Source organism: Podarcis liolepis (genome assembly GCF_965112155.1).
Source record: "Podarcis liolepis genome assembly, chromosome: 5".
Classification (NCBI taxonomy): Eukaryota; Metazoa; Chordata; class Lepidosauria; order Squamata; family Lacertidae; genus Podarcis; species Podarcis liolepis.
The window spans coordinates 66,953,976-66,968,891 of record NC_139556.1 but is presented as its reverse complement, the minus strand read 5'-3'; the positions used below and the strand labels follow the sequence as shown (position 1 = coordinate 66,968,891).

General features: G+C 41.8%; 2 protein-coding genes across 10 annotated transcripts in view; one reads left to right on the top strand and one right to left on the bottom strand.

The window, feature by feature from the left end:
- Window positions 1-6,417: 6,417 nt before the first annotated feature.
- On the bottom strand, window positions 6,418-9,273 carry ANAPC13 (anaphase promoting complex subunit 13). The gene is made up of 2 exons (XM_083506690.1): window positions 8,972-9,273; window positions 6,418-7,158 (listed from the first exon to the last, which is right to left on the bottom strand). Exons 1-2 carry the CDS (start codon window positions 9,068-9,070, stop codon window positions 7,033-7,035), a joined length of 225 nt encoding a protein of 74 aa, XP_083362816.1. The 5' UTR covers window positions 9,071-9,273; the 3' UTR covers window positions 6,418-7,032.
- Window positions 9,274-9,332: 59 nt separating this feature from the next.
- Window positions 9,333-14,916, top strand: part of CEP63 (centrosomal protein 63) — a 28,728-nt gene continuing 23,144 nt past the window's right edge. For 2 of the 9 annotated variants that reach the window (XM_083506436.1, XM_083506430.1), the window contains exons 1-3: window positions 9,351-9,685; window positions 12,084-12,140; window positions 14,444-14,621. In XM_083506436.1, the coding sequence (XP_083362562.1) occupies window positions 12,109-12,140; window positions 14,444-14,621 (210 nt within the window). In that variant the 5' untranslated portion in view covers window positions 9,351-9,685; window positions 12,084-12,108. Of the gene's footprint in view, window positions 9,811-12,083; window positions 12,141-14,443; window positions 14,622-14,916 lie in introns of those variants that run through there. The other 7 variants (XM_083506435.1, XM_083506432.1, XM_083506437.1 and 4 more) reach the window with 7 other exon arrangements.

The window sequence follows — 14,916 nt, the reverse complement described above, 5'->3', positions numbered from 1 at the left end:
GATGGCTCTTCAGCATCTTCTTCTGTTACAATAGCCTCCCAACCTCTCATGGATTCATGTGTAGTCTATCTCTTTTCTCTGGGAATCCTGGTGGCTTGAGTATGTGTGCACCACACTTTTACCACTGCAGTTTTTGTATGAGCGATGGCACAACAAAGGGTTATTTAACCACCCGTGATTGCTTAGCAAAGGTAGAGAGCGGTCTTTGCTGTAAAGGTTCTCCATCTTTCCTAAACTGCTGGGTGGATAGCAACATTATTATAGTTTAGTCATGAAGTGGTGTTGGACTTGAATTGTCTCTGGAGGTGGAATTGGGAATTTCACGTTACTATTCTGTGCTTGTTTAGAAGAGACAATAAAGTTCTTGTCTAGCTTCCTGTAAGACATCTGCAGCCCCTATCCCAACATTTGTTTCCTTCTGCATACAAGATGTATGATGTCTGTACCAACCAACTTTTTGTCCCTCCTCTCCATGTCACTTAGGCACTTTTACACAACTTGGGCTAACATCACAACTATATTTCCATATGTAAACACCTCACACCATCAGTGTAAGTCCTAATTTTCTATGAACTATTTCCCTTTTGTCTCAGCTTATGCCACAGGCTTGCTTGTTTTTAAAGCACATTTTCAAGTTAAAATGAGATAAAAGATTTCCTTGGAGCATAAGGAGAGGCAAGATTTTGATTCTAAACAGGATTCTCACTTTAATCCACCCTTTAGGCTGGTTCTGAGATCACAAGAAGAAGAAAATTCCTCTCAGGGTACAGCTGTATCTGAGCTGGGCATTTGTGGAACAGCAAGAGTGAGAACCATCCATCCTTTTTCTGTGGCTTTAGGGTCCGCAGCATTAACTGATTTTCTTAATAGTGTGCCTGCCCCCTATGTGTCTGTTGCTTTTATTTGCCTTCATTTTAAAAAGAGAACTTTTCTAGTTCCAGTGAGGCCTGGCTGGCAATGCTGAAATTCCTTTGCCTCTGTTTGTTGCTCTCCTCGTGGCCAGTTTCCATGGTGACCCAGATTCCATGCAAGCTGGCGGAGAGCCTAGCAAAACCCCATACCTCAAGGTCTCCTTGGAAAAGAACACCCCCCCCCCCGCTTTCCAAAGAAAGCACAGGGAAGAGGGAAGAGAATAAACACATATCCTCGCCTTCCCTTCTAGCATGCATACACACTGTGTCATCTTTTTCAGTTTGTGTGCTGGGAGTGAGAGAGTATGTTGATTGTTATTATGTTTTAGGGCAACAAGTACCAACAGCTCACTCCTCCATTCCCTGGCATACGCTCCAAAATTACCACATCGCGCTAATATTTCAACATTAGCAAATACTCCAGATGGTCCACATTAAAATTCCAGTACTGTCTCATTTGCCGACAACAGCTTGCTCCTTAAATTATTTCCCGAAATGAGAACCATATCTAAGCATTTAGCAATGTTTGGTGCATGTGTGTGTGAGAGAGCGAGCATTTGCACACACGCGCATGGGGTTGATGGAAATCAGCGACAAACGAGGAAAGGGAGGGAAAAAAGAGGCCGAACCTTTCCCTCTTTGTTGCTTGAAATGGGAGTTTTCCCTGTCTGTATAATGGGCAGGAATTAAAATGCCCAAGTGCCATCAATTTTTGTGGAAATTATACTAAACGACTAAACAACAAAACTTTTTGCAACTTTTTGTATTTGCAGGAGGTGAACAAGAGGAATATTAGCACAACTGGAATTCACAATTGCCCTGGAATTAATTTTGATGAAGGGTATATAAATATTATAAATAAATGTTCCCCTTTGACCTGAACAAAGAAATTAGGGTCACAATATGACCTCTAGTTGTTGCCACCTTGAAGATTTATCCTTCCCCTTCTCCAGATTTTTGGCAAACTACTGTAAGAGCAAAGTGAAAGAGAACATGGAAACACAATTAATATAGTGCCAAATCATTGTTTGGCGCTATGTCTGAATGCATCGTGTTTTTATATAGACACATTTAGCAGTTTGTGTGAAAAAGGCCATCGCAACTCCAAAAGTATTTACATTCTTATTAAGGCCTCATGTGCACAATCACAAAAGTGACAAGTATTATTACGTTTCTGAGGCTATTAACACCAAGACACAACCAGAGTTGCCCTTCTGTTTGCAGAAGGGGATGCAATTCACAGGAGGTTTCTGTTGGAGGAAGATTCTTTTTGCCAATTCCCTCCAACTCCTTCCTGCAACATCTCCTACACTATTCCAGAGAGATACCAGACCTCTGCAGATTTGCAAGAGAGTATAGAGATATGCAGGAGAAACAGGCCACATTGGGAATGAGATACTGGTGAAAATAGGCTCCCAGCTCCCACCAGGAGTGCCCTGTGTGAAGTTCTGTTCTCCAGCGCACCATTTTTGCCTGCCTTTGTTGAAGAATATCACTATAACAAGTTTTATAAACAGGTTAAAGGAGCTCTCTGTTGATACACCAAAGTTTGATAGCCTCAGTGAGCTGGAGTGGCTTTGTTTCAACTTCTCTTTCTCTCTCTCTCACTCATGGTATGTCATAATCTATGGACCCAGAGCCAGAAAATGAAGGACAGAATCTATCTTAGGGCTACTGCACAAACAAAATGGCAGCAACTGTGTATGTCATCAAAAGTGCATGTACCAGGCAACTCCTGCTCTTTGGTACATGTACAGGTATGACTCAAACATGTGACATCTGTTTGCCCCTCACACATTTTATACATTCTTTTGTTTACTGTTTGTAAAACATTTTGTGTATCTATTAACATGTAAAATGGTTCTGTCTCAGCTGTTGGGAGATGATCAACAAGAAGATGGAGAGAATTCACAAAGAAATACTTCCCTTCTCAACCTTGGCCCCAAGCCCAGTTGCAGCTGTAAGTTATTGCCTGACCCTACTGTACTTGAAAAAGAAGATGGAGAGAGAAGGCAGGAATATTCTCTCCAGTCATTATATACAAATACATTGAGAAGGTTTGAGGGGAACCAAAGCTAGTCTCATTAAACCAGGATAGCATGGTATCAAAAGGTGAGTTGAGAAATATTTTATGTCAGAAGCAGACCTTCATTTATTAATTTATTGCACCAGGCCCCATATTATATAGGGACCTTTGCTAGTTATGCACAAAATTCTCACGTTTATATAATCAGACGGCTTTAGCCATAAATGGGCTCTTGCTTCCCAGTTCATAATTTGTTATATTTCTACCTTTATTCTTTAAATGTATGACTTCTTGCATAAGAAAAATAAATCTTTAATAACATTACTGTAGTGTGCAATTCTGAGGTGCAACATGCCAAAAAGTTGGTAAGTTTTATAATGCAGTGGCTTTTAATTTCAGTGTCAAATCACTGAGATTGCAATCCTTGTATATGAACAATGTTGTATATCCAGAATGTTAATTGCATGACATAACTAATTGGTCCTTTAGTTTAATAGATGCCAATTTACAAGCAATGTCTTGCATTCCAACAAACTCCCAACATTTTCATTCTCTGGTGTAGAAAGAGCTTTGCGGTTAGCAATGTTCTTAATTGTAATTAAACACCTGATTAATTAGTGCAGCTGAATTTTATTTTGCAATTCTTGCAACATATAGGTGTTAGGTAGATGGTGGTTTGGATTGCTGTGTTGTCATCACTGAAGAAATATAGTTTCACAGTAAATGTCAGGAATTCAGTGAAAGTTGATAGCTACCCATAAAACCTAAGTTTTCAGAGACCAATGGGAAATGCCAGATAATTTTTTTACAATTGAGAATACACCTCAGTGACATTCAAGTCCCATTGGTCTGATCTCTCAAGGAAGACCCTCCCTCCCAAATCCCCTCAACTCACTTCAGTGAAGTCTGTGGAAAACCTACATCTGGCCTATTTTTCTTAAAGGCTTCAAACTGTTGTCCTTAATAGAAAAGGCTTCAAGAGGAACGTGCTTCCTTGCTCCACCTCCTGCATTGACACATTTAGTCCAACTTTAATCCAACCAATGCACATTAAAAATTTCCAGTATTATGTAAAGGGCAAAGTATGCTGCATACTTGGAAACCCAGAAGCCACAAATCCCGTGAGCTCCTTTAGGCATGTGGAAAGCTTGTATGTGCCCAGCAGGACTTTCAGCTATTTTCCTTAACAGCTCCTCCCCAGTGGCAACATTGCAAACTATTTTTAAAGTTCTTCAGCCCTAGAAAAAACAGCCTGTAAACTAAGCTGAGAGGCTGTTGTTGGGAAGAAAATATAAACGTTTTGCAGATGGTACTGAATTAGATTGCAGTTTTATGGATTGTGGTCTTATGTGCCAGGGCTTTGCACATTGCCTTGGGGGCTCTCTGTGAAACCAGGGTCCACATATTCCACACTTTTCAGCGAAATACATTTTTGTGCTGCTGGATCTTTTCACATCACCTGACTCTACAGGAGCTCATCACATAACTACTAATGTCTCCATAGGGTAGATGGAAACTAGCTACCCAAGTGCAGAACTACACATCACATATAAAGATGCACAATAAAACTCTGATGACAGCTTCTAATAAACAAGTGGACTTTCACTAAAAAGCAGAAAGATTTCTTGATCCTCCCATTTCCACCTTGCAACTCCCCACCCCTTGTGTGTTCTTGCCAATGGGGGTCCAGATGAATATTTACCTTATAAACATGTCCTTAGAGGTTCTGAGGAAAATTTGGGGTGAGATGCAGCACAAAATCCGTTAAGCGCCTATTCTCCTTTCTTTTTCAGTTGCAAAACCTCTTCCTCTCAAAGCAGCAACCATCAGAATGTTATTACTATGCTTGTTGATTATGTAGCACCCCCAATCTGTCTTCTAAAAGAGCATTATGGAACATGAACTTAAAGAGTATTGATCTAGGAAGCCCCAATTCTTCATGAAACCCAGTTCAGAATGAATAGTAATTCACTGTAAGAGAAAACTACCACTTCAAGCACATAAAGAGTTCGTGCAATGTGATCAAATAAGCTGACCAAAGGCTCTTTCGCGACCTCTGCTGGATAGTAGAAGGAAGAGTTTAGCACTTGAACACCATAAGCAGCATTGCATTTTGCAGGTGTATAGCACCTCCCTACCGAATTTTAAAATACTGCTCTGATTGATCAGCACTTTGATCTGAACCAGGTAATAGGTTCACCTGCAGTGGCATACCTTGGAGCCTCAAATTTCAGCAATGCCCTGTACGACGGCAAAATACAGCACCCCACCTTCCATTCAACATCATAGTTGTGGCGCCCCTGAGGCTCCACATCCAGTATGAATGAATCAGTCACACTTCCCTAAATCTGCCACTGCCACCTAAACCCAAAGTTGCTTAAACAATTAATAACTTTAGCTGCAGAGGGCATGGCACTGCCCTTGTAGGATTCACCAGTTCTTTTCCTGTTCAGCTTGAAGTACCTCAGTCATAAATCCAGCTTCAAAGATTAGTATGCATTGTTTTTGATTTACTCTGTCTCAAATTCTCTTGCCACTTAAAATATGTATGTAGCAACTGGTAGAATAGATGCACTTTTGTTGCTGTGATACTGTTGCACTCATTTGCTTTCAATAGAAGTTTCTCTCTGTCTTCAGCAAAACTTGCTTGTTGAATTACCCCCGAAAGCTAGCCTATTACAGTAAATACAGTGGTGCCTCGCAAGACGAAATTAATCCGTTCCACGAGTCTCTTCGTCTTGCGTTTTTTTCGTCTTGCAAAGCACGGCTATTAGCGGCTTTAAGAAAAAGGAAACAAACTCACAAGAACTCGCAAGACGTTTCGTCTTGCAAAGCAAGCCCATAGGGAAATTCGTCTTGCGGAACGACTCAAAAAACGGAAAACTCTTTCATCTTGCGCGTTTTTCGTCTTGCGAGGTACCACTGTATTTGGCTGCAGATTGGAGGAGTTGAGACCATGAGTAAGTATTAGAGACATGCTGCTTACCAGATCAGGATTCCTAGGACTACGGCCTTAAACTACCTTGTCTTTATCTCCCCACATACCCTTACATACAGACTAGAAGGAACAAAAATACGAAGTTTGAATCCTGCCATGAGGAATTATGGCAAAAACCGCATTGGGTCCATATTACCTGAAAAATTAGGTCTTAATCATGGCAATTAAAAGAACTCACGGTATGTGTGCCACTCAAAGGAAAGAAGAAAGCTAAAACAAACCTGTAGTTTTATAGTCTTCACTGGACTTTCTCCCTGTAGCAGTTTCTCTCTGTAGTTGTTTTATCCACCCCTCTCCCTCTGCCTTGTTCTTGTTGCAACTGACTCATACTGACTTTGCTGAAGTGAAATCTACACACCTTTCCTTAAAAAGCTAAAAGAGTGAAATTTACAAGACAGTTTTACCCTCTGACCAGCTGCTGCAGAACTCATGAGAGACCCACTGCATATTTCACCAAGTTCATTCAAAGAACAACCACACAGTTACTAACACATTTATTTACTATAAATACATGGAATAAATGTTAAGAGGATTTCTATGACATTGGGAAGGAGATCTGTAATAAAAATATACAAACTGCAAACCTTCTTTTACCCTCTTCAGAAATGTTTGTGTAAAATTCTTTTAATGCCTATTACTCAGAAGCAGTGTTTAGGACACACTCATAAAGACCGTAAAAGAAAGTTCAGATTGTTTGTCTCTTCTGCTTGATCTAAACATCCAATATGATATGGTGTGACTGGTCTGGTGAGGTCATACCATCAGCTTGCAACCAAGTACCAAACGGAGACTAACATTATCCATACATAGTTTGGTTAATGTTTACTGCCACTGGGAACTGTTCCTTGGCTCATATCACAGACCCCCAACAATGAAACATGATGTAAAAACAACCACCCTGACATGTTTTAAGGAATTATTAATTTACACACACTTATTGTGTGCAGCTTCTAAGGCTCTGATATATTTACAAAGACCTAATAATCAGTGACTCAGGATTGGAAGTTTTACAAATGTTTTATTTCCAAGTTAAAGCAGGTAGATGTGGATGAAGTGCTGGAAACACTTTAATTACTGCAAGAAGTATCACAGGCACACTAGTTTCCTGTTGGAGGAATGTTTTCATGAAGGTACTGCAAAGCCAAGTCAGTCCATTTCATTTCTTGTTCTTTTACAGATTCTGTTGTGCCACCATTGTCTTGTTCTGGTTCAGGAAGCTCATTCTGAGAACAGAAACATATTATTTAAAATGTTTTAAAAAGCAATAGCATCTAGAAATATTTGACACTGACGGATTAGGGACCAATAAATGTGACTGAAAGAAAAATGTATCTCACATATCTGTTTATGAAGTATGCCAGAAAAAATTGCAATTCCAGCTATGTCTATATTTTGGGAGAACATTTTGTGTGTGTGTTTTCTGCCTGATGTGTGTGTGTGTATCCCCATTCCTGTTGACTCTCCTTGATCTCTTGGAAGCTTTCGCTACCGTAAACCATGACATCCTCCCAGAGTAGTTTTGTGGGACAGGTTATTTGAGGCACCGTTATGGTGAGTCTTCCCCTACTTGCACGTCCACTACCAGAGAGTGGCATTGGGGGACTTCTATGGCTTTTGCTCCATACTATCCTTTATACTGTTTAGCATCTACTGGTATATGAAGCTACTTGCAGAGGCCACTCAGGAATTTGGGGAATGGTGTCACCAGAAAGCTGATGACCACCAACCCTATCTCTCCTTACCACAGTGAAACTGTGCAAGCATTGAACCATTTCTCACAGGGAGTTATCGACTGGATAAGGGTCATTAAAGTGATCTGCAAAGGACTGTACTCTCCCTGAAGGAGCAGGTATATAGCTTGTGGGTACATTTGGAATAATATCTGTTGATAGAATCCCAAATGGCTTCAGTAGCTATTTCCAGCTCCAGTTGATATGCCAGCTTTGATTCTTACTGCCCCAAAAGAGGCTGGCCAAGTTATTCATGCATTGTTAAACTCCTGGTTTAACTATTGTATCATGCTCTGTGTAAGGCTAATCTTGAAGGAGGCCTGGAAGCTGCATCAAGTGCAGAATACAGCTGCAAGTGTAGTGAGGGGTGTGATGAAGAGATCTCGCATTACATCAATTCTGCATCGACTGCACTGGCTATCTGCTACCAGATTAAAAATATAGCTATTGACATTAAAATTCCTTAACTGCTTAGAACTCAGTAAGTATACTCAATAGATATGGTTAATTGTGCAGTGTCCTGAGATAATTTTCTCTGCGATGGCTCCCAGCACATAATGAAACTCCCTCCCCTGTCTTGGCCCCTCATGCTTTTGTGTTGGCAAGTGACGATTCAGCTCTTTACAACAGGCATTTGAGAGTCAAGAGCTGAAATTTACTAGGTGGGTGAAATATACATACACTGTAGTATCATTTTCCACTTCAGCTAAACATGCTCACTAGAGCCAGTTTCTTGTACTGTGTGGTATCCTAATCCAACAAATGTGCACAGATACAGATAGCACAAAATGTGGCTCTGGAAAGTACAGTTTTAAATTGTTTTTAATACATTGCATTTTAATGCTGAAGCCCACTATGGTACTTTAAAATAAATAAACAACCAAGTACTTTTAATGAGGTAATTCTGACCTGTTTCATTATTGCTACAAAAGATGTGAAGGAAGCCAGGATCCTCCACGAAGCGTGCCAACCCAGTTACAAAGCACATTTAAATATGGTTGCAGTGGGAAGTTACCCACATTAGCAATATGAGTCAAATATAGACTTGGGAACCACGCTTGCCTCATACCGTGCAGTTTTGCCCCTGGTTGCAAAAGGTTAATTCATTTATTAATTATTATTATTATTAGGACTGTGTGCATTTGGGCGTCACCCACCTGATGAGGAGAAAGGGGGCACAGAGATCGGCCCCTTTCCCGAACCAGGCTAGCACCATAAGGCAGATACTGCCCCTGCCCATGTGGTTAGAGGTCTGACCCAGGAAAACCAATTCAGGGCCAGGCTCTTAAGCGCCCACTCTACTCACCAGCGGTATTGCCACATCTTCGTAGGGCAACTTATCTTCCCTCCACGCGTCGTCGATCAAATCGAGGATCCGCCCGTCTCTCTGCACTTCGCTGTCCATCTTCGTGCAGATCGGGGAGAACCAGGGCTGCGTTATAAAGGAGGCGTCCACGTCACACACGGGCTTCGGACCCTGATCCTAAGCGTACCTGCGCTTTGCTTTCATTCGGAAAAAGGCAGGCGGCTTGGGACAACCGCCGTCGCCCCGCTCCTGTCACCCACCAGCTTCTCACCTAAGAAGCGCCACTATTTTCCGAACCTCGGAGGCAGAGGAAGTGACATCACAGGAAGCGGCTCCAGAAGCCGGAAACCCATAGAGATGGGGGAGAAAAAGAAGAGAGCGTCGCTAGGCTTACCCAAACAACGCGGGCGGGAGTCGCGAACCCGAGAGCGACTCCCAAGTTCTGAGGTAACCGGGGCGTGGGGGCGTGGCTGAGTGGCTCGCGCGGGAGAAGAGAAGCTCGACACTCTGTTTCGTCGGCCATTATCCCTGGCGCGGCGTTGGTCGGGCGGGCTCATTTCTCTTTCTCCGGGTGACGGGAGATTGGCGAGGCGTCCCTTCTTTCTCCTCTGCTCACCCGGGCGCGCGCCGCCTCGTTGGCCTTTGGCACTTCGCGGGCAGCAGAACCGCCTCTCCCTCGCGGCGCTATCCTCGGTTATTACGCGCGCCTGTGAGGTAACTTCGTAACGTGTGCACGCGACCCACGCGCGAAACTGCCTCCTGGCTTCTGCCCTCCGCCGGCTGGGAGCGCGGAGCTCTGGCCCTCGGTGGCGACTTGGGCGTGGAGATTCGTCTCCAAGGTCGGCCCTTAGAAAGCAGCGCCTTATAAAAGCGGCCAGGGGGAAACAACAGCGCCCTTTTACTTCCATGCTGTGAAAAGCTCCCTCTCCTCCTCCTCTTCCTCGAGGGACAGGAGCCACTGTCAGTCGGAGGCGGCAAATTCCAGCTCAATGGTGGCCAGAGGCCATTTGCTGCAAGCTACCCTTTTTTAACAGGGGGAAACGTTGGCGACTTTTTGCCTGCCCTGCTTGCAGCAATTCAGCCCGTGTTTTATAGCTTTTTGCAGCCCAGCTCTGTGTTGCACTTACTTGTTTGGAAGCAAAGCGCCACCGTTCAGTTCACTCCCAAGCAGCTTGTGCTTCTGATTTTACAGATACAGTACTTGTTTTAGCAAAGCATTTCTTTGTTGTGCTTAACTCTGGATGTGTTTTTGAATGAACACTCTTTTGTTACCACCCGCCCCTTTCACCTGAGGCCTTTTAACTGCTTGCAGCTGTAAACCTTGCAGCTTAAAAGTTTTTATCGTATTGCACCCACATCAGTTATTTGTCGAAGGCAGTGTATCCCAAACTTGGGTCTCCAGCTGGTGTTGAGTTACAACTCCCATGATCCCTAGCTGTTGGGACCAGTGGTCAGGGATGATGGGGGTTATAGTCCAAAAACAGCCGGCAAACCCAAGTTTGGGGAAACGCTGGTCTAAGGCTTTTAATACCACCTTTCGCAGAAGTTTTTGGGATAGTCTTGCGATACAACCACCACCATGAAACGAGCAGTTAAAAGCAGCAGGAAAGCTAGGTTTGCTGAAAAGTGCAGTACTTTAAAATTTATTTAAAGCATGCATATTAGTCATATAGCATACATATGTAGACATACATGGCCTACATGGGAAAAGGATACTCAACAGCCCATTCTTCAATATTTATACATTGCATGGGTGTGTTAAGCATCTCATTGAAACAAACCTGGATAACATAACATCTGAGGCGACATTTTTTCTTTTTTGTGTTACAATCAGGCTTAATTATTATTGCAATATAAAGTACTACTTAAGAGCTTCAAAAATAGAGACTTCAGCAACAGCCATATGTGTACATACCTAGAATTATGCCCAAATGAACAAAGTCAGACTGAATAAAAAAAGAATAGGGGGGGGGGTGACTTTGTAAGGAACAGCAAGATACTCAAGTTGGGTAGCTCAATAGCTATCTTGCATTTGTTTTAAAAAGATGCTGAGTTTCACAAGCAGTAATATGTTGCTTACATTTATAAATTTGCTTTTAAACATGTAGCTGTCACTCAGAAAACCTTGGAACAATACACATCTTTGTGAGAAACTTTACAAAACCTTTTATGTTTATAGCAGGGGTGGAGAATAAAATCTGTCACCTGGCATAATCATTGCCTGTCAGCCTGATCCTGTTTCCCACCCTTCTCCACACATTAAATTCAAACAATTTGATGTGGAGAAGTATGCCTTGCCTCTCCAGGTGTTGAACCTTCGCCAGGGTTTACCAGTCTCTAGAAGTGGCTCAACTTTCTTATCTGAGATCTTTGCATTTCCCTCATGTGTGCTCACAAGTTGACCTTTCCAACTTAAGATTTCTGGGGGGAAATATTAAATGAGTGAGTTTTATTTTAAAAAATAATGTAAGTATGTTTTTTGGTATATTTTTAATTGGGTTTTAGCCTACATTATTAAATCAGCCCTTGAGGCAGGCATACAGAGGATGCACACATCAGAATCTTTCACCCTGGATCTTTTTTTCTCTAAAATGGCTTTCATCACTTTCAATAGTTCCACAAGGAGATAAACCCATTAGTACCTGGATGGCTAATATTTCGTAGCTCTATGTTTGATGCTCTAAAAGAGAGCAGGGCACAAAGACAGCAAAAAAAATTGCAAACAAGCTTTTTATGTAGAAAGGTCCATATAATTGGTACTTTTGGCTTTATATCAATGTAATCTGCAACAATGTAATCCCTTTGTTATTGGAAACAATCCACATACTTTACTAAAGCACTTGCAAAATCCAGATAGCAAGCGAGTAATAACTCTGGTTTGTTATCTTGCAATTTATCTTTCATTTATAAGGTGCTTAAGGTGCTTGATATGTGGCCTACAAATTTATTGAAGTGACAGCTATTCCCTGCATACTTAAAGTAAACTGTGTAAATCTTCACCTTTCCTTTTCTCAATTGTCAGACACATCTCACATTTTGCAGTCACCTAGAGACAGATTGGACATGGTGATGAATTACTGTGGTATAACCTTTATTTTGCTTACTTTTTTAGCTGCCCTAAAGGATGTGATTTCAGGATGGAGGCATTGCTAGAAAGAATACAGGGCAGGTATGTGTGTACTAGTAATAGTTATTAATGGCTTTATTCAGATGCATACATTACACAAATGCATAGATTACACTGAACCTGGAAGATGGGTTTGCACATGTGCTTCACATGTCAGTTTCTTCTCAGTCCCAGATATGATAGTTACTTCCACAATAATTGCGTTCACAGCTCCTGTTTTGCTAGCATTATGTGAAAGAATTGTGCTCTTCTCTGGTGGGTATTACCATTTTGACAGAAAAAAAAAGCAGCTACAGCTTCCAGAATGTGCTTATGAAGCTGCTCTTCCTGAAATCCTCAACCGCGATCGACAGGTCGACCCCTGGGTGATCGTGGTTGATCGCAGGATCCTTACCGCTCGCATTGATTAGAATCATGTCTCTGCCCCCCTCCCCCCTTGGTCTTTCGCTGCGTCACGTTTAGTAACAACTTTGGTCTGCCCCCCCCCCACTGGTAGATCACTGCCAGTCCCCCCCCTGGGAGTAGATTGCATCTCCTGGGAGCTGGACACCCCTGCTCTAGAACATATTTTCCTCTTTGATCTTGTTGTTTTCATTAAAGGGACAGTGTATCTGTGTTTCTTCAGCTTTCTTACACAGAACTTGACATCCTAAGAATCTTGGTTTTTTATTATTAAACAAACATATTTTCCTTATGTGTCAGTCATGTCTTTGGAAGGGTCAGAAACTGCAAAGATGTAACCCACGTTTTCAGGAGATCAGGCTGTTGTCCAGCAATCCCTCACAAAGCATCGGTCCTATTTTTACCTTGCTTAATTATCATTCCCATTTACCCACAGCCACCTCAGTTGTCACTAAAATAACACAAGTCTTTGATAGCCCAATTCTTAAAAACAGATTAAATTGTGCAAATGGATGTGCAGATCTCCATGATTTCCATTACATAACAAATACATTTAATATTTTTACTGTAGAATAGTTTACAGACCTTTAACATAAACCTTGAAATTAATTAACGTATACTGGGAAATCTACTCGTAGTTAGGATGCAGTCTGTAAAATGAAAGATGTAAACATAGACATATTTGAAACAAAAAAAGCAGACCTATAGTGAAACATGATTTAAAATACTCAGCACTTTCATAATGTATCAACAATGTGTGAAAACAAGTTGCCAAGTTCTAAATGTTGGTGCCGCTCCTGTTTTTAACATTTGATATTTTGGGGTTTGGGGGATGGCTAGGAGGGGCTTGCATATTTGTGTGTGTGTGTGTCCAATGCTACAGCACCATGGAGCTTCCTTTCTTGGCCAAGCTGTTACAGTGGTGCCTCGCAAGACGAAAAGAATCCGTTCTGTGATTCTCTTCGTCTAGCGGTTTTTTCGTCTTGCGAAGCAAACCCATTGACGGATTAGCGGATTAGCACTATTAGTGGCTTTTAGCGGCTTATCTGCTGATCGGATCAGCTGATAAGCGGCTTAGCGGCTTAGAAAAAAGGGGGGGGGGGAGAAAAAAACCCAGCAGGAACTCGCAAGACATTGTCGTCTTGCGAAGCAAGCCCATAGGAAATTCGTTTTGCGAAGCACCTCCAAAACAGAAAACTTTCGTCTAGCGAGTTTTCCGTCTTGCGAGGCATTCGTCTTGTGGGGCACCACTGTATTGGCCTCATTAAGGAAAAAGCAACTTCTTACACCCTAAGGTAAAATCCCCAATTCTGAGCATCACTGTGGCTTATTCTCTGGTCTCCTGGCACAACAAAGTGAAGTTTTAAAACCACAAAGTTAGTGTCTTTAGAATGTTTGCCTCTATAGAAAAGCTGCCAAGTTGCAAAAATATTTGGACATTCTTGGGAAAATGAGGCATTTCAAACTCCACTTAACACTTCCTTGTTGTTGTGCTTAGGATTTGGAGTGGACCACAAAGTCCAAGCCTGATAAATTCAAATTAGCTGAAGCCCTTCTGGTCACTTTCATTTTAAAAAAATAATATGACCCCTGGTGTTATGCAGCTTCCCAGCTTTTATCCTTGTGAGTGTATTGTGGGCAATCATTGTATGCTCAAGTTACATTGCATTGCCCCGTTACATGCTCTCTGTTAGTGCTTTTGGCTGTAGGAACCTATCCCTTAGTATGGCAATAAAAGGATCCAGGAGAAGAGTTGTCTTTGGAAGTATTACCATTGCCTGATTATTATGGTGTGTATGACAGAGTGAGAGAAGCAAAGAAAGCTTTGCTTACCTGGTATCTCTCTCCGGTATTTGCTCCATGATTAAAGCAACCGTGCATGGTTTAACATGGAAAAACAGCATTCAAATAAGGGATGAGGATAATGTATTTATTTTTAATAGAAGTTTCCAGACTTCATGTGAAGCAGAACTACAGGAGCTGATGAAGCAGATAGACATAATGGTGGCTCATAAGAAAGCTGAATGGGAAACTCAAACCCGGGCACTAGAATCCTGCTTGGATGGGCGAGAGCAGGAACTGTCCTCTCTCAGGAATGCATTGGATGAGAAATGTAAAGAGGTACTTTTATAGCTTTGGTGCGATGTGTACTTGTCTATGCTTTCCTTTCTGAAATTTCACTGTAGGCTGTTTCACTGCATAAAGCTGTACCCCCTCTCATCTTTCCTATATCCTTTTATCAGTTTATGAATGCTGAATCAAAAATCCTGAAAGACTAGCATTACAACTTCAGCATAAAAAGGAGTAAAATATTCCAATTCTAAAAAAATCTGGAGTAAATAAAATGTATTCACCTGGCTCCAAAGGTGACATTGGGCTTGGCATCAGTAAATCCTCATTGAGGGAGAGAATTCCA